This window comes from Kogia breviceps, chromosome 3 (assembly GCF_026419965.1).
Source record: "Kogia breviceps isolate mKogBre1 chromosome 3, mKogBre1 haplotype 1, whole genome shotgun sequence".
Lineage (NCBI taxonomy): Eukaryota > Metazoa > Chordata > Mammalia > Artiodactyla > Physeteridae > Kogia > Kogia breviceps.
Window position 1 is genome coordinate 152651616 of NC_081312.1, and position 24265 is coordinate 152675880.

The window sequence follows — 24265 nt, forward strand, 5'->3', positions numbered from 1 at the left end:
ATCAGAGATACTGTCAAAGATTTATGTACAAAGTAGCTCATCATCACATTAAGTGTAACAGTGAAAATGCCTAAATGTCCAATAATCAGAGATATGGCACTTCCATGTGATGTTAAGTTTTAGAAGAATTTTTAATAATGTGGTAAAGTACTGATAGGTAGATAGTGAGAGGCAAGAGAACAAATGCAAAATTGTTTATACATTAAGTCCTAATTTTGTGAAAAAATAAATGTAGATTATATGTTATACATACATATGTAGTACAATGTGTGTGTGTGTATATATATATATATATATATAAAACTGTATGTGACTAGAAAATATAACAACTGTTAATAGAAGTATGATGGGTTAACGGTTTATTTTTAAAAATGAGTGTATTTTACATTTATAATCATAAAACTGCTTTTTCAAAAAAAATATGGCCTCATAGAGCCAGAAGGTCCCTTTGAGATCACCTGGCCCAGTCTCATTTCACAGATGAGGAACTGAGACTTGAGGGGAGAAATTATTTTCCTGTTACATGGCTAGTGGTTTTGAATCTTCAGCATTCTCTTATCACCACCCATCATCATTGAATCTATGTTTCAGTAGATCTCAGATTATTCTTTGGCACCTTGGGCCTGCTCATTAGTTACCAACTCTTTTAGGTAATTCAAGAAATCCAAGCGAAAGACCTGCTGAGAAGACCATTTGATTTAATGTTGGTTGTGTGTCTCCTTCTGGCAACTGGATTTTGCCTGTTTAGAGGCTTGGTAAGCATAAGATATCATAATAACATAAAGTATATTTTTAATCAGATTTCCTAGTGCACTAACAAAACATACCTCCCATTAGATCCTGGAGGCCTGGACCTGCTTCCTGACACTCTCCTACCCTCACCCCAGACCTCTCCTCCCAAAGGGGTAGTCCCTTCTGGGCTGCTCCATACCACCTCCTTCAGGTCCTTCGATCAAGCTCTGTACCTGAAAAATTAGCCATTAGTCTCATTCTCTTGGTTCCTTTGATGTTTCTGATTTAAGTATCTTTGGTAAGGGTGGTAACTTAAGACTAGTCAAACTGTGGCACAGAGCATCCATGTGTTCTCAGGAGTAGGGAGACGGGATTGAGGAAGGAGTACCAGAGTAAAGTGCTAGACTCCTGGCCATTTACTAGCTGGGTGGCGTTGGAAAAAATCACTTAACCTCTTTGATCCTCAGTTTCTTCCTCTGTAAAATAACAGTACCTACCTTATAGTATTGTTTGAAGATTAAATGATAAGGCACATCGAACACTTGCAGAGGGCCTTATACCTCATAAGCGCTCAGTAAGTGATTGCTCTTACTATTTTTATTGATCAAGGATCCTTCACAGTATCCCGGTTTCATGGGTTATGCTCAGTAGCAATAAATTTGAGCAGCCAGAATTATACGGGTAATTATATTCAGCTTTAATGACAATTACTGTTCTAAGGCTGCTGGCATTGCACAGCAGTTGGGGGCAGAGTGGCAAGTGTAAACCGATGCAGCTGATTCATTGTTTGGGGGCGGCTAGCTGGGTCAGGGAAGAGCTTTCTCCCTCTGTGGATCATCAGAAACTTCCTGGAGCAGAGCTGGCAAATAGGAGTGGCATGGGGAAGGGAAGGAAAGGAGAAAGCAGGGCCATAGGCTTTGCTCAGACCACAGAGCACTGAAACATTCTTTTTTGAGTTTGCTGTAATTCCTAAAGTCAAAAGAACAAAAACAGCAACAATAAAAATGAGCCCCAACTGTTTTCTTGCATAGCCATCTCCACTCCCCTGTGCACATGAGAAAAACGTGTGCATGGGTGTGTGTACCCTCGGTAGGTGGGGCTTTTAGGTTGGGGCCTATTTTTACCAATTCTGCCACTGACGTGTTCATGTTATTTAGGTGGGACATTTATGGCTAAGGACACAAGGAATGGTACCTGAGGGAGGTGACTCAGAGGGGACCCAGTAATGTGCCAGAGAGACACTTTGTTTGTTCTGTGGCCTAAAGTCTACTCTGCCCTCTTTCAAAGTGGATATAGGAGGTGGCTTCAGAGAGGACCTCACTTTCAAATCATTATCCTTTACTGCCCCCAAAGGCCATTTACTCTGTGAGGCACTGGAGATAGGAGGATGCTATTTTTGAATCTTGCAAAGCACAGTAAAGATGAATTTGGTATAGAAATGTACTTTTCTTCCTGCAGGGAATAGTTGGTGAGTTATTCCCAGGAAAAGTGAAATTGATAACCTAAAACAAGCTGTGCTTTGGTTAGCCAAACCTAGACATTTAAACTGAATACCCGAAAGATCCCCAAGAACAGAGCATTAGTTTCCATTTCCTTCTCCACTATTAACCTCTACTTAATCTCTTCAGAGTAAATCTGTGAATATTTATTTTCTTTCCTTTTTTACTGATGAGCTTCTAAAATAGCTTTTGTTAAATAGAAAGCAGCTTGTGACTAAACCTGGCACGTTTAGCCTTATCAGCAAACGTAAGAACCAGATGTGACTGTATCTTTATAATGCATTCATTTTTGTTCGTAGATTGCTTTGGATTGCCCAGCCGAGCTCTGCCGATTATATACGCAATTTCAAGAGCCCTACCTAAAGGATCCTGCTGCTTATGCTAAAATCCAGGTCAAGTAGTTATGAAGCCTAAGATTTTTCTAAAATTAATTTTTTTTTTAAAAGAATGGGAAAATGTGATACCATATAGGAAATAGGAGTTAAACGTTTTCTAAGGGGAAAATGTTAATTGATGAAAATGTTGTGCTTTTCGTAAGGCCAGATTAACTATTAATTTACTGATGACGTTATTTCTCTGTTCAATGTAGATGCTGGCATATCTGTTCTATTCTGTCCCTTACTTTGTGATGGCGCTTTATGGCTTAGTGGTTCCTGGATGCTCCTGGATGCCTGACATAACACTGATACATGCTGGAGGTCTAGCTCAGGTACTAAGAATATGCTGTTAAGAAAGTTTATTGGGGATTTGGCTGTCATTGTTGAGTGTCTAAAAAATATCTCTGCTCTGTGTTTTAGGGTAGGAAACAGTTATTAGATATGTTGTGCCCTTTGCTTTACAGTTCTTTGGAAGACATTTCTGCATTATTTAAATCTCATAATCTGGTAGGTGCGCCATTCAGTTATACAAATGAGGAAACTGAGGCCCAGCAAGGTTAAATGATTTGTTCAAGGTCACATACCCAGCAAGCGGCACTGCTGCTTCCCAGTCTCTGAACACCACAGCTACTAAAAGAGAATTGAGAGCTGTTATCATTAAGATGTCTATATGAATTTAAGATTTCAGGAGTTCACTATATTATGCTACACAGGACCAGGGAAACTGGTTTTTAAAAAGTTCTGCTCCTGGGAAGCTGGGCCTGTCATTTCATTCCTCCCCTCTGCTACTTAGCCAAGCCTCTGGCCTACAGTAGATGTTCAGTGAATGCTTACTTCATTGAACTGGGAATGAAATTATCTATGGAATTATCATTCAAAGCGTATTTTTATAAGATAACAACCTATCAAAACAAATTGATCTTATGAACAAGGAAGAAAATTATTTTGTTCTCTTCTTACTGTAAATTAGAAAACCCAAGTGAACTCATCTTTTAAAATCATTATCTTTGTCTCGCTCTTTTCAAGCAGGCATAAAAATGAGGTTCATCCAGGAACTCTAGGCATATACAGTTAATTATACTCATGGTATAATAATTATGATGGCAAGAAGACACACTAGAATTTACAGGGTTTAAAACCAGTAACAGCATTTATGGGTTAATACACTGGGCTCAATATTTGCAGTCTGAGGTACTTCTTAACTATAGAATTAGAATATAAATATCAAAAAAGTTGTTGCAGTATTCAGAAGTAATGGTTCCTGTCCTTTCCTTGAAGGACATAAGAAAAGAGAACTAGTATTTACCCTCTTTGCAGACCTCTGAATACCTTATTTCTCAGGCCTTGGTGTGGGTCTTTACTTCCATATCTTTCAATACCAACTATAAGCTGATAACTTTTAATTTCCCATCTTTAGCTCAAACTGTTCCCAGACTCTTATATTTAATTCCAAACTCCTTCTTTTCACTTGGGTGTCTTACTGACATCTCAGATTTAATGTCTAAAATGGGACTCCTGATCCTTCCCACAACTTCTCTTTCATTTCCCCATCTCTGAAAATAGCCCTTCCTGGCATCCAGCAGCTCAAGTCAAAAATGTGGAGTAGTTCTTTACACTTCCCATTCCCTTACCATCTACGTGTAGCCCATCACTAGGTCTGGGTTAGTTCTCTTGCCAGAGTAATTTGCAAATCCTCCACTTTTTTACAGCTCCACTGCCACTACGATAGTCTGAGCTCTCATTACCTTACTTCATGCAACGCAAGCCATGCTAAGTGTTTTACTTACCTATTTGTGTAAAGACAGGCTGTGTGCTCTGCTGGAGTAGCAAATATCCAGTGGTTAAAAATAAAGTTTTATTTATTGCTTGTGCAAAGGTCATGTGGGATATTTTCAAGAGTCAGGCCTGGCACCGACCCAACTGCAGAGGAGGCTGATACATGTGGTCTTCCTGTGTGCCTCAGAAGAAAGTGTGTGATGAACACATAGCATCATCTCCGCAAGTTTTGCAAAAGCCTCACTTAAAGATAAGCAGGCCGAGACCCAGGGTAGTTGTTACTTGCCTAAGGTCACAAAGTTACTAGAAGAGGGATATAAAATCCCATCTGACTCCAAAGCCCATATTCTTCTCCATGTGTTATCCCTCTCCTCATGCAAACAATTAACCATGCTCCAGAATCCTACAGCAGAGTAAGACTTTGTATGTGGCATGTAGGAGTTAGAGGACCTTCTGGGAGTGGGAGGCAATGACACCTGAGCTGTGGGCTTTACTGGCTGAATAGACTTGAAAAGACTGCGGAAGCGTTCAGATGTTGGAGTGTGCCCCGGTTAGAGGGTACAGAGGGCCTCCCACTCGCCCCACTCTTACCAGCCCCTTGATAAGATTGTTCAGGGTTCAACATCTACTCATTACCCGTGTGCTTTGCCTGCACAATCCAGCTTCCTCTGCATGCCATGTACCTTGGTCTGCCCTGCACCAGGCCCTGATGCAGGAACACTGAGTGTCATCAGCTAGGAGGCTGGCAAGAGTGAGGCCAAGTGTTGGACCTGGTCAAGTCTCAGGAGACAACTTGAGAACTAGGCAGGAAGACCTAGGCCAGGGCCTAGCCATGTGCACAGGGTCAGCAGAGTCAGGAGGCTTAGGATGGTCAGAGCTTGGGGGCGAATGGGTACTTAAATCTGTAACAGTAAGATGAACCCTACCTACACTGTACCTGCTAGTGAGGCTAAGCTTGCAGACAGGCACCTGTGACTCCAGCCAGGAGGTTCTGGGAGAGGCAGTGTGGATAGCAGAGCGGCTGGCAGCAGCAGTGGCAGTTTCAGCCATACGCCAGGCCTTGAAGAAATCTCTGGTCTTACCCATCACTGCCCAATTTGCAAAGGTAGCCTGAGGCTGTCGACTAGATTCTGTCAATGTCAGAAGGATGTTTCTCCCAACCCAACAGAAGAATGGTGCAATCTGAGAATTATGTGTCTGACATTCCCATAACTCTTAGCTGGGCTTTAATATCTACCTATTCAGAGTGTTTAGCCTAAGGAAAAGTTACAAATCATACTGCAACAAAACAGTGCATATGATGAGAATGCTGAATTCCAGTTGTGTGATTTGTTTTCTGCTTAGCGAATACTTGCTCACGAAATTAATTCTCATCTTGAGAGGATATCGGACACATTCATCATAGAAGCTCTCCATTACCTTGATTAGCACCCCGAGCTTGCTAAAACTGCCATTCCTAATTTAGAAGCTTTACGTATTCATGATCCCACTAACTTTATCAAAATCTGCTTTTATTGTAAGATCTAGTAAACTCCCAAGAACCTGTGACTTAATAATAAGAAAAAAATCCTTGAAAAACTTCTAGATCAGTACAAGTCAATGGAAAACATGGTTAGTAGTTATTAGGTCCCTCATTTCAGACCATTTAGGAATCTGCCAAACCTGCTGCCTTCAGAAATCAAAAGATAAATCAAAAGGTAAACGAAAATGCAATAAAACCAGGACACATTTTACACCGAAGAGTTCCACTGGGGACTTTAACCCAAGTATCTTTTCATATAAAATTAAAGTTTCAAGTCTAATTTGAAAAGTATTACAGGCTCTTTAGATCTACTTATTACCATTTTTTTAATCAAAGAATTTTTATCTGCTAAAATATCACTGAAAATTAAAAGAAAATATATTGTTAATATGGTTAAGACCATGAGCTCTGGAGGCAGACTGGTTCGAATCTCATTCACTGATCACTTCAGTGACCTTGGTCACTCACCTCTTTGATCCTGTTTCCTCTTCTATAAAGAATAATAATAGTACCTTTCTCATAGAGCTGCTGTTAAGGATTTCATGAGGTAATATGTGTAAAGGGTGTAGAGCAGTGCCTGGCACATTATAAGCTGTGGGCCTCTTTGTTGCTTTTGTTAATACTGTTGTTGTTAGAAGCTTCCCAGTAAGAGTTCGGAGGAGAAATGCCTGATGTTGCTCAGAAGATACATTAATCTGTAGCTGTGTGTATTGCGTATAATTACCTAAAAATCAGAGAAACTGGAAGAAAGCTCTGGGACAGATTCACAGTGAATTTGGCAGGGAGACTGCCATGCCATCCAATTAACAGCTCGCAGCCACGGAAGCAGGAGCAGTTCCACTTCAGTCAGGCAATGCCAGTGCCCCTTCCCACCTGCTGCCTCAGACTCTCCCACCCCCTGGCTATGCAGGTGCCATATACTTTCTCACAAAAGGGTCTGGAGGCTCATCTGTGGATAATTTGGTTGTCAAGAGTTGACTCTACTGGGGGACAAGTTTTATTAAGTATTTTCCTTTATGGAAGCCTTTAAGAAAACCTGAAAGTAAAGGTTTAGGAAGAACATGGGTAATTGGGATACTAAAGCAAATCTCATTTTAATCATTTGCTTCTGATGTGATTCATCACTAAACATCTTTTTTAGTATTAAAACTAGAGCTTGGGTTTAATGTCTTTTTACGTGTTTGTTATCCTTTGGTGGAGACAGACAGTCTTGAAATTGTCAAAAGATCAGCAAGGGAATCTAAAAACAAAGGGCCCAGGTTTTCAAGCAAGTAGAGTGCCAGATCATGAACAAGTATTTCACTTGGGTTTTGTATCTGGCTGTGGAAGAGCTCCATGTACTTGGCACTGTCCTAAGCACTTGACAAAGATCAACTCATTGAACCTGTATAACAATCCTATGAGGTGGACTCCATATTATTCTGCTTTTCAGGTGAGGAGCCAGAGGTAGTTACATACCTAACACAAGGTCATATTGCTGGTTTTCGGTGAAGCTGGGATTTGACGCTGTCAATCTGGTTCCAGATTCAGTGTTCTTAACCACAAGACTATGGCGCTCAGAAAACCCTAAGAAACGGTAACACGGTTCTAGATTAGCTATTTATACCATATCAGCCAAATAGCCTGGCTACTATCCCAATGTTCACATTAGTTTTTGCCTATAATATTTATGTGGACACACAAAACTCTTTCAAGTCTCCTTTCTGGATCCAAGATTGTGATTTTTTTGTCAAAGTCTTTCCAGGTTGTCTTTATAGGAAAACAGCTATTAAAATTTAACCTTTTTCTTTGCCCTTATTGCCTCGTTTTCCATCCCAACCATCCATTCTTAAAAAAAACAAACAAACAAACAAAAAAAGCCAAGTAAATCTCTTAACTAAATTTAAGGTGAAAAATGATTTAGAATGAAGTAGAAGAAAAATCATTAGGGGCTCAACCTCACATCACTGAATTTTGGAGAAATTTCTGGGACCCATAACTTGAACCTGTCATCTTGGCCATGTGTCAGTTCAGCAGCACTGAGGTCACCAAGCCACCAGATCCTACTAGCAGAGTGCTCAGGCTGAGCTCTTCGGCCCTGTCATAAGGAGGTCTCGTGTGCTGGTGGGAAAATCACCCAGGAGACACGGTGTAGCCCCTTAGCAGCTATGTGCTTGGGAACGGAACCCTCCTCAAGTGAGACTGAGGGTTTCTGAAACTTCAGCACCCTGGAAACCGGATGCCATATGCCTTGGGAGGAAGCTATGGTCAGGTTGCTCACTCAGTTAGAGGTGAGGCCACTATAAATACACCCATTAGAACCATGAGCAGTACCAGAAACTGCAGAAAATTGGCCTCAGGCTCTCTCTCAATTACATACCTCTTTTGATTAGAAATGCAATCATCTTTGCCCCTTGTTAAACAATTCTGAAGCAAAAGGCCTACTAAAATAGGTATAAAAATAGAGAAATGCTTTGTAGAAGCTTTTTTGTATTTTGACAGTCACAAGACCATTACTGTTGAACGTTTATTGAGCTCTAACAATGTGATAGGTGCCACACAAAACATCAGATACAGTACCTGCCCGGTGGGCTTACAATCTAATCTAAGGACACGATCATTTTTTAATGTTGCCATGAGTTTGCTGTTTGTGAAAATGAGGTATTAACTGCACCAGTTAGTGCAGCAAAAAAGCCTACGAAACCAGACTTTTTAGCAGGTTCCCTATGCAAGTAGGCATGATTACTCATATTATTCTCTCAAACTAGGGTTCGCATTTCCCCAAATTTGGTGATTTTTGAGATGTGTATAAGTGTCTATAAAGATAGACACCAAATGCACATTTCTTAAAACCATGGTTCAAATCTGGCCTCTAGTCCAGAAGAAAAAATTTAGTTACATATTCAGAAAAATACTGTTATTCAAAATAGGCCCTAGAAGAAAATAGTGACGGGGGCCAAGTTCCTGTCCAGTGTTCCTAGAATGTCCACAAGAGCAGCTCCTCAGGGCAGCCTCTCAAATGCCCTGAACTCTCAAGGTCTTTTGTCTTCATAGCCCAGAGATGAAATGCTTAATGTTTGCTGGGTTCTGTTTGGGCATGTGCCCCGGGGGAGGTGTGTTTGAGGGCAGAGCCCTCTCAGTGTCTCACAGATCACAATGCAGACAATTCCTGCGTTGGAACTGGCGTTGGTCCCTGGGTCCTTGGCAACACACCACACTAATTTAATTTCTATCTTCAGAAAGCAGCAAAACTACCAGAGGCGCCCAGAATGTATCAGTAACTTGCAAAAATGTAACCTGTTAAAATCTGTCACTGATACAATCTGTATACATACTGCTTATGAAAACTTGTCCTTTGCTCATCATAGTAAAGTCAAGTGCTAAGTAACACTTTTATCTGTGTTAACCACTTAGCAGAATAAACTGATTTATTAACCACTTAGCAGAATAAACTGATTTCATACGGAAGGAAATGTAAGATAACTCATATGTATTTAAAGCAAATTATTTAGTTTTCATTCTTGTTACTTCTCTGCCTTCTTTAGATTATAGTATCTTCTGTCTCTTCACTTTGATCCTGATGAACTAAGTCACCACTCATTACATTTAGATTCCCAATCCTTTATTTGTGTATATCTTGAATTTCAGTAAGATATGAAATGCAGACTCCAGGATTGCATTCTGTAATGACAAGGATTCTGAGGAAATACTTTCACAGAAGCCTTTTCTAATAGTTTCCCCTGTGCTTATGAAAAGTATCAAAAAAGACCAACTGGCACATTCTGAATGTATGTTCTCAGCAAGTAATCTAAGTACAAATGGGAAGCTCTTGCCTTTCTGTTTTGTAAACTCAGATTATGCTGACAAGCCACACTTCTAAATAATCTGATTTGAAAAGGTTGCCTGCATGTATATTAGCCATTTTATAAAGAGCAACCAAATCCCTACCCCCACCTTATCTTACAAAACAACCCTTAGTATTTTTTAAGTTGCACAAAAAAACAAATATGTGAATAAATAAACAAAAAATGCATAATGAAGGGCTTTGAGCTCTTGCTCCAAGGAGTAGGTGAAAGAACTGATAAATGAAGCTGAGGCCCTCCCTCAGTGCTTCTCTTTAAATAGTTAGGCTAAAAATATTTTAAGCTGTCTAAACTCTGTACTTGCTTCCTTTTTATTGGAACACATTTTGTGAGCCACAACTGAGTTCCTATATAGGATATCTCCAGAATGTAAATCAGAAAAAAGCAGATTTTATTCAGATTTTTTGTTAAATTGAGCCACTACTCTTTGGTATGGGGGCACTAGATGCGTTAAAAAACAGCTAGCCTGATAAAGACGTGCTAAAGAAGGTTTACTTTATTTGACCAGTTAAGTCAAGAATGGCCCTAAATTCAATGAAATATTGAAGACTATGGATTGTCTGAAAGTCCTGGTTTTGAGGGCACAGGAGCATGGTCTGAATGAACCATTCAGAACTCATCGTGCATCCAACTAAACACAAAATTCATGCTTACCCCCCCCCTTTTTTTTTAATGCAACAGGCTCAGTTTTCTCACATCGGTGCTTCTCTTCATGCTAGAACTGCTTATGTCTACAGAGTCCCTGAAGAAGCGAAAATCCTTTTTTTAGCATTAAACATAGCATATGGAGTTCTTCCTCAGCTCTTGGCCTATCGCTGTATCTACAAACCAGAGTTCTTCATAAAAACAAAGGCAGATGAAAAAGTTGAATAAAAGCATTATTTTATGTTTTCTCTTTAGATTACTGACTTTTGTTCTTTTGGTACCAATATTTGGTCCCATTCTACTCTCTTCCCATATAGGAACATTTAAGAATACATAAATTCTTGCTCCGTACTGTATATGTGAGCTATCATAGGAATTATGTGGATAAATTTCTTTTTTTGAAGGAAAATTGAAGTTATTCAGAAAGCTTGTTTAAAGAAATACATTTCAAGTTATTTGTGAATAAACTTGACCACCTATCTCAATATTCTGTTTGCACACTTTAAATATAAGTGAAAAATTACAACTTAGCTCCTGTAATAGTGAGCATGAAAAGGAAACTGTTCAAAAGTGAAAATGGTCTATGCATATTAAAAATTTCAAAGTAGCAAATACAGATGGAGAAATATTTTTGCATATAAGATCTATATGTTTCATTATCAACCTCAATATAAAAGACAAATTATCAGAATATTTAAAAATGTTGTTTGAAAAATGTTTTCCCAAGGAAAGTATATTATTTACTGCTGTTTCAAAAATTGCTTTTACTGAAATTTTTTTGTGAGTCTAAATAGCTAAGGAGGGATCTATAACTTTATCATTACCCTTATTTTATCGGTGACTGGAAATGTTTCTGTTGTATTTCTGTGTATATTTTTAATAAATTATTTTTGGTCTTTTATAAAGACAAATCTTATTAAATTTGAAACATTCTGTATATTTTTTTTTCAGAAAAAGTTCTATAGTCTTTACGCTTTTTGTTTTAAAAATCTGTCAGTTATATGTTCCAGTTCAAAATGTCATCTACATTCTCATGTTTTAGTGTGAGCAATGAAGAAGACTTTTCATGAATTAATTAAATTTCATTACTTTTAAATTAAAATATTCAAAATTAAAAAGTACCTTGTAAGGAAAAAGAACTGGACTGGCATTCCTACTATCTTTTAATGAACTTTTCATATTTGGAAATGTGAGTGAGTATAATAGAGGAAAATCAGTATTTGCTAAGTAAGAGAAACAAACCAAAAATCCAGCTGCCTCCTCAGAGCCCGGGAGTGGTAAGTGGACTGGCGCTTTCATGCCCTCAGCTGCCATCGTCACCACCACTACCACTACCATCATCATCATCAATGGCCCTAAACTTTTAGGGCCACTCATGTTTTTCCTTCATGTTATTTACTAGCTCTTCACCAAAATAAGAAAACCAAAAGAAAATGGGGTCCAAATCAATGCATGGATAATGTCAAGTGTGTGAATTTAGGGTCCACTGAACTGGTAAGTATCTTAGACGTGCAAGCAATCATGTAGCCAGTTCCTCTCCCTCCCCACAGTGTTTAAAAAAACCCCTAAAACCCATAGAGTGTTAAAAAAAAAAAAAGAAAACCCTCACCTGTACTTGATTCTATTGTCAACTTGCTGTTAACAATTTTTGCTTTAATATATGAATTACATTAATACCTCACATTACATATATGAAGCCAAATTACACTAACTTAGTTGTTTACAACCTCAAACCTTACTCCCAGTACACATTCCAATAAATTTATTCTGTAAAAACAATACATTTTTTTGTTTTTGATTTTTTTTTTACAGTAAACTTTTCAACTACAAACCTCGAATACGCGAAAGATGTTCCAAGGACAAGCATAACAGGATTGATAAAACCCAAACTGACTAAATGTGTTCTCACAATATAAGCTGGCATAAAAATAAATAAAATTTTCTATTATCACAATTGTAACAATAATGTACACATAATAATGGTTTGTGGATGAGTATTAACTATTCTAATTCTAGTTCCAAAAGAAAACAACAGATCATTTTAAAAGTCTATATTTAAAAGTCAATGCTTTGTCTTACTTCCCATAGGGCTACTGCTGATTCCAGCTTTAAAATGTAAAGAATCCAGCTTGAGTGATTAGCTCAAATTGTACTGAGATTGGGAAAAAATAAATCATTGCCTTTATTTTGGAGTAACACAAAAGACTAACTAACTTCACATATAGAAACTGAGTTTGTGTACGTTAACAACATGAGTTTTGAGAAGTATAAGCTGTCAACTAGCTATTTCTAATACGGAATAGATATTTTACAATATGATTAAACTTTACACATGGCCTCAAAACTGAAGAACAATTTTAAGTTTATCTTCAATATGCCAACATTGTGTATCTAGGAATTGGTTCCTGGGTTCTGTCACAGAGAGGAAATCCCTTAAGCATTATGTTGAGTGGTCATTTTAAAAAATGCTAATTTATATTTAACTGAGTGTTTGGTGATGGTGGAGTAAAGGCAGGAGACTGATGAACATAACTGCCTTGATAAAGGATCCTAGACTTGTATAAGCTTGTGCAAAAATCTGGATAATCCTTAGTGGTTAAGGGCAACTTCATGCAACCAAATAACATGAAATTAAATCAATAACCTTAAAAAAGGCTAAAATGTCTTTTTTCCCCCAAACACAACAGAGAGGAATGTGAATAATGTACATACAAACTGGGGTTCTGTCAATGACAACAAGGACTATGTGTTGGTTCATATCAAATCCAAGAATATTAGACAACCAAACGTATAACCTTCTTGTGGTTTTCTTAATATGCAGCATTCATAATGGTAGTTAGGTCTGAAAAAAAAAGAAAGAAAACAAGCCTTTAGATGATTTTGGATATTAAGAATAAAAGCTATCCACATCTTTATAGTATATAACTGGGTTTCCTGAGATTCCAACCTGCACTGCAGCATTAACAATACTTAGCAAGAACAGCCCCTGGGGCTCTGCTTTATACCTATCAGTGCAAAAAGCTAAAGTAACGACTAGGGCATTTTTAGTGTTCCATTAAGAAAAAAAAAAAAAAAGGAAAAAACCAATAAACTTTGCCTACTGTCTGGCAGGGAACAGAGTGCAGTAGCACGCACTCTGTACAACTCCAGTACTATGTATTGCTGGGATACATACAGTCAATGGAAAAATCAAGATAATCCATCTTTGTGAGGACTTTGGTGTCAGAAGGAAAGGTAAATTCCTGAAAATTTTAAAAGTATTTGAAGAGTATGCGGATTATTCTGTATAATATTTATAACTTAATTACTTGTGACATATGGCTCAAAGAAATACAAAAGTTAATAAAATCAAGATGTACAAAAAGAAGAGAAGCCTAGATTTCTGTTAAAATTTAGATTACACCCATGTGACAGAGATAAAATATTTCCGTTTCCTAAAAGAATTATGTTTCAATTTGGGTCCCACTTTAAATTGTATCAGGTTACATTTCCCCACAGGGATGCTATTTTTGTTTCCTTCATCATTATCCCAAATACATTAAACCCCTTACCCCTTAGTACTGTTCTCATGAGATGAATGAAAGAAGGAACTCGGGCCCCCAATATTTTTTTCTAAAAACAGCCTGCTTCAGCTCTTTACTTCACTGAGTGAATGAACTTGTTTGTAAGCATACATGTGCTCACTCATGGGTATGTTTTCACTTATGCAGCCAAAATCTATCCTGTACCGTACATAATATACAAATAATTCCAGAACCTTCAAATAGGAAAAGTTACTAAACCTACCATCCACTCAAGATGGCAGAAGTACATTTCTTAGCCGCCTTTGTTCCTACCAAAATGAGAAAGCCAATCTTAAATAAAAATTACATTTAAAATCTGTGAACTTGCAAGATTCAGTGCCTCGTGACTCCTAACAAAGAAAAACACTAGAAATAAGATTATACTCACAGACTTTGGAGGATTTTCCTCCCTTGTGAAGGAGGAAGACACCCATTAAAACAATGAAAAATTGTTAATCAACCAAAGAAAATTCTTTATAACAATGTCTTTTTATTAATATTAATGTGAAAGGCAATACATTTTATGTTTACACTGGTAGAAAATTCATAGTAACAACTACTCAATCCATGCTGAAGAGTATGTTTGGAACAGATGGTCTGATGGCAGCCTCAGAATATTACTAGTGCTCCAAACAAAGTGCAAGTGGTAGCAAAATGTGACTATAATTTTAAGGACATGCTTTTTTTGGGGCGGGGTCTTTAAACAAGGTGCTATCAAATGAGTACTTATAAAACCAAATTATAAATCTAATTTTTTTAACTTCTCATACCATAATTACTCTCTGTGCACCTGTGTGTGAGAATATATCTTGCTAATTCATAATGGTGAATGTTCTGGACACACTGTTCTGAGTATCTGCTAGACTGGAAGTCTCCTCCACGTAAGCAGCCAGAAGTTGTTCCTTAACGCGCTGGTTGCCATGCTCAGCGCCACACCACTTCTACACTGGATAATGGCTGGCTAATCCAATCAGATTCTCTCTTGAGGCATTTGAATATGAGGCACACTGAAAGGCTGTAGGGTGGCAGTGAAGCTGAAGGACACCCAGAATATAGTAAGCAGAAGTTATGAGGCAGGTGAAGTCATAGGATCATTTTTTTTTCCCCCCATAGGATCATTTTATGGAGCACCAGTTTTACTGCAAAAAATGATGACAGATAAACTATGGTTATTCAGACTTGGGTATCTGGCACTTTGTCAAAAATAAATGAAATGAGCCTATTATTTCAAAGAAAATGGCAGTATTTGTTGCCAATGATAAAATCTGAGCTTTTAAGTGAAAATTAGAATTCTAGATAACTTCAATCCTCCACAACCAACAGCTTCCCAAAATGTAGATTCTTCTGACAAGATAGGCAGTGATATTTAAAATGTGACTAAAAAGATTTCATAATGAAATATTTGGAAAACTTGAGTAACTCAGGGAACAAAGATTTTCCAAATGTATAAAAGCTATTCAAAGTGCCAGACAGTCCAATGGATTTTAACCAAACAGAATACAAAGGGTTCAGATTCCACACTGCAACTAACCTCTGAGAAATTACCACTTACAGAATTGGTGTAATATCAGAGAATACACACAATGATATGAAAAGACTATTAAAATACGCTTAACTCCACTTCTCAACTACATGTCTATGTAAGACCACATTTTCTTCCTATACTTCAACCAGAATAACATATCACAACAGACTGAATCCAGAAGCAGATATGAGAATCCTGCCTGATGTCTTCTATTAAAGCAGACATTAAAGAGATTTAAAAAAATGTAAAACCGTGCCATTTTTCTCAAAAAATTTTGGGGAAAATGCATTTATTTTTCACAAAAATGTGTTATTTATACTAAGTAATGGGTTTATTATTATTTTAAAGGAAATGAATATCTTAAAATTTTGTTTTTATTTCTAATTAAGTAAATATCAATAGCTATATCAAAAACTCTTTGGGGCCCTCAATAACTTGTAAGAGTATTAAAGGGGTCCTGAGCCAGCTTGATGAACCACTGGCTTAGAATAAATGAGAGTGAACAGTGAGAAATGAGGCTGAAAAGATGAATTGGGGTTGGAGTGTGAAGGCCATTATATGCTGAAATAAGGAGTCTGGGCTTGATCTGGAGGGCAACGGCAAGACATAAGGAGGCAGCACTATATGGCAGGAAGAACAATAGGTCCAGAGTCAGAAGAATAAAGGTATGAATATTGGTTAGTGGTTACAGTGAACTCCGGCTGTCCTCCCAACATTTATTCTATCCTCTGCTCCTCCCCACAATTATGTGATAGCCTTGTGATTTGGGGACTTGACTCCAGCTCCAGGGATGGGGAGAACCTGACTGGTCTGAGCCAGTTCTCATCCCCTGTTATCAGTGGTTGGTTCAGGGATGGGCAGCTTTCTGACAGGGATCTCAATGATGGCTGCCTCCTGGTATTCATACCCTTGTGTAATACCATCCCTTTGAGTGTGGGCTGGACCTTGTTACTTGCTTCTGATAAACAGAATGAGGCAAAAGAGATGCGATAACAAAAGACTGACTTCTGTGTTGCTAGCATTCTCTCTCTTGCTAATGAAGCCAGCTGCCATGTTGGAGTTGCCTCATGGAGAGACTCATGTGGCAAGCAACCAAGGGAGGCCTTTGGCCAACAGTCAATGAAGAACTGAAGCCCTCAGCCCAGTAAGCTGTGTGTAACCGAATCCTGCCAACAACTTTCTGAGTGAACTTGGAAGAGGACTCCCACCCCCAGTTGAGCCTCAAAATGATTTGAGCCCCTGCTAATACTTGTAACTGCAGCTTTAGAGAGATCGAGATAGAGGTATCAACAAGTTACATCTATTTGGATTCCTGACTCATAGAAAATGCTATTTTAGGCCACTGAGTTTTGGGATAATTTCTTACATGGCAAGAGACAATAGAGCAGGTATATTATCTGCATGGCTTCCTGGCCACAAAGATTAGTCCCCTCCACTTTATAGCCACAGGAATCAAGAAGGGGAGCTCTAAGTGTTCTGGAGCCTACCCCTTTCTGCCTCATGCTTCCACTAGCAGGGGTGAGGATGAAGGCAGAGAGCCTCTGGAAATAAAGGGGATCTAGAAGTCTGTGGGTTCCTTGAAGAACCTCTTCTTTCCTTTCTTTACCAATATTCATAACTTCAACACCACTATCTGCCTTGAGCGATCAATAATCCTTTTTCCTTACGTCCTTTATTCTTGCTTACTTCGGTTGCCGCAAGATGGGCTCCAGAGTATCTATCACTTCCTGGACTCTCATCCTCAGTCACTTTACACCTGTTCGTTTATAACCTCATCTCTTAAATGCTCCCACCACTCCCAACCCAGATTCCTCAGTCTCTTCCACTGGGCCCCTTGGAAATCAGCCATCAGCAAATTTCCTAAATTCATGAGATATTTTACTCATCAACTTGTTCTAACTGAAACCTGGTTTCCCCTGAAGATAGTGCTGCTTCTTTTCCTGCAACCCCCAGATAGTAACTATTTCCTTTGCCACAGCTCTTATACTACAGGCCCCCCGAGGTGGGGAAGGTGTTCTTGATCTTAATGACTATTTCTAAGCTATTCTTCCTCTCCCCTGTGCTTCCAACCCCAGGAAGAATAATCCTTCTAGCTTTCAGTCTCAATATTGTGAACCACCACCCCTCCCTACTGCAGTCACCTCCAGACACCCCAGGTCACTCCCCCTTTCTTCTTGAAGACTTTAGCTCTGGCTCACTGTCATTCAATACCATAACTGCTGGGTGTCGACATGCAGAGAGATCGTCTTTCCAACACTCTGGCCTCTTAAGTTCCTAGACTTCCTCTTCTCCAAAGATCTCGTCTTCCACCTCAGTCACTCATTTCCATGGTTATTTCATAGACAAGTGATTCTCAACCACTGAGTGTATTTGCAAATACTGTTTTAAGTCACTGTTTTTTTGGGGGGAATTATGGGAACATTTTAGGTTATTATAAGAACTTGGAGGTCCTGTGGCATTTAATGGGCAGGGGCCAAGGGTACTAAATGTCCTGTGATGTGAACAGTGCTCACACAATGAAAAACTGTCCCACTCAAAATACCAAACTCACCTGCACTGTCATCAGCACCTACTGCCACCCTTCCGCAGTTTGATCTAAACATCTTCCTATTCTATCACCACCTATCTTTCCAGCTCGCTCCCTTTATCCAGTACTCCAACTCCAAGAATTCTTGGATACACAAAATCTGTTGATCCTGTCTCCTTCCTCACATCCTTATTTCCCTCTGAACATATATTGGATTCCATGGGTCCATCATTATAATTAATCCCTTCCTTGCGTACACCCTCAACTCCCTTGTCTTGAACCTCCTTTATTCTCTGGGCAAGTGCCAATTCTAGTTAAATGCAATTCTCTGCCACTCCGTGATTGCACAATTGAATATGCCTGGAGAAAAACACACAGCCACCTGACTGTTCTCACTTTAAATTCATGACCACTAACCTCATGTGGGCCCTTACTGCTGTCTGGCAATTCAACTTCATTTCCCAAGTCCAATCACTCTTCTGTTCTTCTAAGTAACTATTTTATCCCTTTTCCTCTCTCTTTAAACTTTCAATACTTCTTCCTGTTCTCACTCTCAAATGTTGACCTTGCTTCCTAAGAAGATAAAAGCAATCAGATGAGAACTTTTGCATGCTCTCACCCCAAGTACTCATTTACCTGCCCCTGTGCCCGAACACTGCATTTCCTCATGCTTCGGTGGATGGAGTAAGGTAACCCTTCCGGATGTGCACTAGATTTTATGCCTTCTTGCCTTCTGAAGAGCACTACTGTGGCAATTTTTTCTTACATTATTTTGTGATCATTCCATATTTGGATCATTCTTATCAGCATATGTGCTGTATATTCTCCCATCAAGAATAAAAAGCCCCTCTGACCTTCCATCCTGGACCATGTCTATTAAATATTTGAAAAAAAAATTAGGCTACTTGCCCTACAAGACATCAGGACACATTATAAAGCTACTAAAATTTAAGAAAGTTTAGTACTGACCAAAGGAACAGAATAGAGAACCCAGAGAGAGACCATGGCTATATGACAGATGACACTGCAGATCAGAGAGAAAAGGAGAGACTATTTAATAAATGGTGCTGGTTAAATGGTTATGCTATGGGGAAAATGCAGTGGGAGCCTATCTCATACCATACACAAAAATCAATTCCAGATGGATTAAACACTGAAATGTTAAGAACAAAACTTTACAATTTTAAAAGGAAATATAGGAGAATACCTTTCTGACTTTGAGATAGGAAAAGACTTCTTAAACAAGATAGAAAAACGATAACCATAACCGAAAAAGTTTGATACATTTGACTACAATAAAATTAAGAAAGTCTGTTCACTAACAGCTTAGAGAAGATATCGGCAATGCATATTACCACCCATGGTAGTTAGAATCCAGAATATGTAAAGGAGTCCTACAAGTCAGTAAGAAAAGAAGTCCAACAGGAAAATGGGCAAAAAGCCAAAACCAAGCACTGCACCGAAGAGGAAACAGGTGGTCAATAAACATGTGAAAAGAGGCTCAACTTCATTATTGATCAAAGAATCACAAATTTAGACTATAATTTACATCCACTATATTGGCAAAAATTTTAAAGTCTGACAATGCCCAGTTAGTCACAAGGAACTCATACACTGATGGTTGGGAGTATATATGGGTCCAAAACTTAGGAAAATAATTTGGCATTACCTTGTAAAGTTAAAAACCTTAAACTCATGACTCAGCATGTCCAGTGTGAGTTTACATACCCTAAACTCTTGCATATGTGCATTAGCTCAGAAATGAGCAAAATTAAATTATTATTATTATTATTTTGCGGTATGCGGGCCTCTCACTGCTGTGGCCTCTCCCGTTGCGGAGCACAGGCCCCGGACGCGCAGGCCCAGTGGCCATGGCTCACGGGCCCAGCCGCTCCGCGGCATGTGGGATCCTCCCGGACCAGGGCACGAACCCGTGTCTCCTGCATCGGCAGGCGGATTCTCAACCACTGCGCCACCAGGGAAGCCCTAAATTATTATTTAAGTATATACATATATGTTAGGTATAGGCTAAAATTTTGAAAATGAAAGGAAATAATAAATACAACACTAATGGTTATCTCTGGGTAGGAAGAAGACAGGATGGGGAAGAACATGTATATAGGATAAAGAAGATGTGGAACATGTATATAGATACAAGTTATTGTTATGTTCGAGTTTTGACTGAGTGGTAGGGTCTCTGGTATTCATTAAATTACCATGCTTACTACTTTATTTTTATATTTTATATATATATATCCTTTTGTGTATAAAATTATATTATTAGAAACAGGTTAAAAATAAAAAGATCTCAGCCTCTTGCTTCAAATTCAGGCTCTGACTAGCTGTGCAACCCTGGGCCAATCCTTTCAGCTTCAGTTTCCCCAGCTACAAAATGAAGATAGCACCTACCTCCTGGGATTTGTATGAGGATCAAATGCATGTACAGCATTTAGCACAGTATGTGGCACATGGTAAAAATGTTAGCCACTACTACTCTGACTCTGCTGCTGTTGTTACTTCTAGTAGCAACTATCTTCTGAGGTGCTTTCAAGTTATTAAAGTAGAAATGGTTTTATTAAATTAGGAAAATGAATCTACAATGCAAGAGCTACAGAGTGAGAAGTCATCAGTAATACATAACAGCTGAAACCACATGAGTGCATAAGATGGAAACAGGGGAAGCTTTCAGACTGGAAGTGTGCCAAGACAGCCTAGAGAAAAGTGCTCTAGAAGGAGACTGAGGAGACACTGGGAGAGGAGGCAGAAGAGACTGGTGACCTGGAGGCAAAGTCAGGAGGAGAAAAGTGGCTAATGGTATTAAATGCTGCAGAGTAAAATAAAGACTAAAGGAGACACTGGATTTGGCAATGAGAGGATCACTAGGAATCTTTACAAGAGCAGTTTCCATGAACCGGTCAAAGAAGAAACAAGAGTGCCATGGGTTAAGGTAGCGGTCCCCAACCTATTTGGCACCAGGGACTGGATTTCATGGAAGACAATTTTTCCACGGACCACGGTGCGGGGTGGTGGTGGGGAAATGGTTCCGGCCGTAATGCGAGCGATGGGGAGCAGCAGATGAAGCTTCTGTGCTCGCCCGCCGCTCACCTCCTGCTGGGCGGCCCAGTTCTTAACAGGTCTCTGACAGACGGGTAGCGGTCCATGGCCTGAGGGTTGGGGACCCCTGGATTAAGGCATGAGTAGGTAAGAAAATGGACCCTGGGAGAAAAAAGAACTCTTAAGAAATCAGAGATGAAGAGAAAGGTGAAAAGAGTAGGATACATGGTGGAAGGGAGGTATCTTTAAGGTTAAGGGAGACCTGATACTGTTTATAGGCAGAGAGTAAGGAGCCAGCAGAAAAGAAAGTAAAGGTATAGGAGAGAAAGGGGACGACTGACGGGGTGTAGCCTTGGAGAAAGCAGGAGATGATATTCTGGACTCTGGTGATAGGAAGGTGCAGATTAGTGCTTCTCTCTAATGTGCATATGAATGACTTGGGCGTTTAGTTAAAATGCAGATTCTGATTTGATAGCTCTGGGGTTGAGCCTGGATTCTGCATTTCTAACAAGCCCCCAGGTGATGTTGATGCTACCTGTCTGCAGACCACACACTGTTTACGGGTGTAAACTACCTCTTCCTCTGTCAAGGGAAGTAGAGCTAGAAATGGGATTGGCAGTAAAGGGGAGACAAGTTGTGGGAGTTTTTGCTATATACCTATTGAAGTTATCTAGGATGAAGGAGGATAGCAGGTGAGATAAAAAGAAAATCAAATCCAAGTCAGGTGCTCAAGCCTTTAGTGACTGTTAGCAGCTCTGTGTCCCTGGGAGGGCTGCAGGCAAAAGTAATGATAGAGGACTATTTATTGGAGAGAGGTCAAGAGAAGGAAGACAGGCAGAGGATGGAGTAAACTGAGCTGGGTGAGAGAAACAAGGGAATAAATAGAATCATAACTTGGGAAGCAGGAGGAGACAGTTGAGAGGTAAACAGTAATGACAAGAGTAAGCAAGAACTTGGCTGAAACCAGAATTTAACTAAAGAGTAATAATAATTTATTTTATCAGTATTGTTTTAAAATGATTTGCCACTGTCCAATTAGTCTTCATAAAGACTCATGGAAAATGACCAGGGGCAAAATCTGCCTTCACTAAAACTTTTACAAAGGTGGACTTGCCTGTGACTTTGAAGTTAACAGAGGTTAACAAAAGTTAACAAGATTCAAAGTGTACAAGTTTTCCCCTTGGTTACTTTAAACATTAATATTCACATATAGCTTGAATATTTAAATGTTTAAAATCCCCATGGGTATTAAATTACATACTGCTTCTAAGAAAGAAGGAGAAAAAAAAAAAGAAAGAAGGAGCAGTATAAAATACCCTATTTTGAACATGCCATTCATTTTTTAATATAAGAAATACAACTGTCAAATTCTGATGTGGCATTTCATAATTTCAATACTTCATGCCTGACTTCTAAAAAACACTCAAGGTGCTGAAGTTAGTTTAAAAAAGAATAAACCTGTCAGAGTTCCAAACTGACAGACAGGTATAATCCCCACCCAGCTCTCTTGTTCTCAGACTCTAAGCATCTGATCACTTATTCAGGAGCTGTGAGTGAACGTATATGTCAAGCTGAGAATGTTTCTCCATTTACTACGGCAACGTTTACTAATGCTGAGATATGAAAACTGTTCTGAGGCAAAATGTCTTCTAAGTTAAATTACAGGTATATTCTTACCCCTTCACTGGTTTTTTGCAAGTCTGAAGTTGTGTTTCTTGTGTCATTGCCGGCATCTCCACCCTCAGAGCTGCTTTTATTTTCTTCTTCTTTGCAGTCCTTGTCATCTTCATCTCCTGGGGATTTCCGGGACTGTTTAGAGGATTTCTAAATATTTAGACAAGTTAAAAAGTATTGTCAAAACTAGAAACCCAAATGCACAAATGTAAGTAAGAAATGTAGAAGTAGCTGACCTATATCCAGTCTTTGTGGCTTGATACAGGATATACCAATACAACATGGCAGTGTGCCACGAATGAGCTAGGTGACCTTGGACAAGTCATTTCACCTCACGAGGCCTCAGTTTAACCAGCTGGAAAGGAAGTAGAGGTGGACTAGATAACCTTCTAGTTCTTTCCAGCAGTGTGATATTGAAAGCAGAAAATAGATTCACATACCTGGAACACTGTCAATGAATAAATATAGCTGATGGACACCGCTCTAGGAAGGCTACAGAGCTAGAAGGCACCCTAAAGGTCTCCTTGTCCTTCCCCATCATTTCACAGTAGAATGTGAGGTCCAGAGAAGCAAGGTAAACTATCTAGGATACTATATGGATATTCATGTTGGAACACTTATGGAAGCTGTTTGGTTAATGGTATACATGGGATGATCTTGACAAAACTTTTCTATCACCATATGATATAAATTAACTTTAATCTTTTAAATTATGGATAGTTATTTAAGAACTCAAGGCCACACTGGTAAACTAGCCCTTTTTTTCTTATCAACTTGCATTTGAAACCAAGATGAACTCTACAATGAAAATGAAAATACAATTATAGTTCGCAGCCAGAGCTGCTTTGCAGAACAGCATTAAAATGATCAAAAGCTGGCCCCACTGTGCACCTTTAAGAAAATAAAATGTAGCATTTCACTTACATTTCCTTTTTGAGAAATTTTATGAATCTTTAAGCACATGGCAAATAACAGCTAAAGCAAAACTCATTAAGGCAAGTCACTTTTGGTCTTACAGAAATGAATTAGCAAATCTGAGCTTCCTGAGACAATCAATATTTTAAAATGCAACTTTCAAAGAGAAAATATCTTCTAGCTATGTGACAGAATATGTAATTACATTGCTTCTATTTTACTTAACTGAATCTACCAACCAAGCCCAAAATGTCAGTTTAAAATGACTTCATTTTTACTTCTTACAAGGAGGGAAAGCAGGGATTTAATAATCCAAACATTGAGTGCCTGGAGTTAAAGTTTAGATCAAGTATGTTGATATAAAAAGTGAAATACTTTTGTTCTCCTAGTAAATACAGTATAATTATTGAAATGCAGTAGTTGCTTTATATAGTAATTCTCAAGTAATAGTCCTTGACTTGCAGTTCTTACAGATAATAAGGCAGAACTCCCTAAAATTTACAGTGCTTACAAAGGATACTTACAAGTAATCCTACAAGTGAGTTTTTAAGCTTTATAATTTGATATACATAGACTAGAATTAGGGAATTACTATGCTTTGCTAATGAGACACA

General features: G+C 38.8%; 2 protein-coding genes across 11 annotated transcripts in view; one reads left to right on the forward strand and one right to left on the reverse strand.

Moving 5' to 3' along the window:
* Positions 1-24265, forward strand: part of TM6SF1 (transmembrane 6 superfamily member 1) — a 54910-nt gene that overhangs the window by 15240 nt on the left and 15405 nt on the right. For 4 of the 9 annotated variants that reach the window (XM_059057322.2, XM_059057336.2, XM_067030014.1 and 1 more), the window contains 4 exons: positions 651-755; positions 2531-2623; positions 2821-2940; positions 10430-10800. In XM_059057322.2, coding sequence (XP_058913305.1) covers positions 651-755; positions 2531-2623; positions 2821-2940; positions 10430-10621 — 510 coding nt within the window. In that variant the 3' untranslated portion in view covers positions 10622-10800. The other 5 variants (XM_067030012.1, XM_067030013.1, XM_059057333.2 and 2 more) reach the window with 5 other exon arrangements.
* The window catches only part of HDGFL3 (HDGF like 3), a 79405-nt gene continuing 63538 nt past the window's right edge, over positions 8399-24265 (reverse strand). Inside the window, exons 5-6 of one of the 2 annotated variants that reach the window (XM_059057355.2) lie at positions 22740-22886; positions 8399-13235 (exon numbers count right to left, since the gene is read on the reverse strand). In XM_059057355.2, the coding sequence (XP_058913338.1) occupies positions 13230-13235; positions 22740-22886 (153 nt within the window). In that variant the 3' untranslated portion in view covers positions 8399-13229. Of the gene's footprint in view, positions 13236-14171; positions 14226-22739; positions 22887-24265 lie in introns of those variants that run through there. The other variant, XM_059057354.2, reaches the window with a different exon arrangement.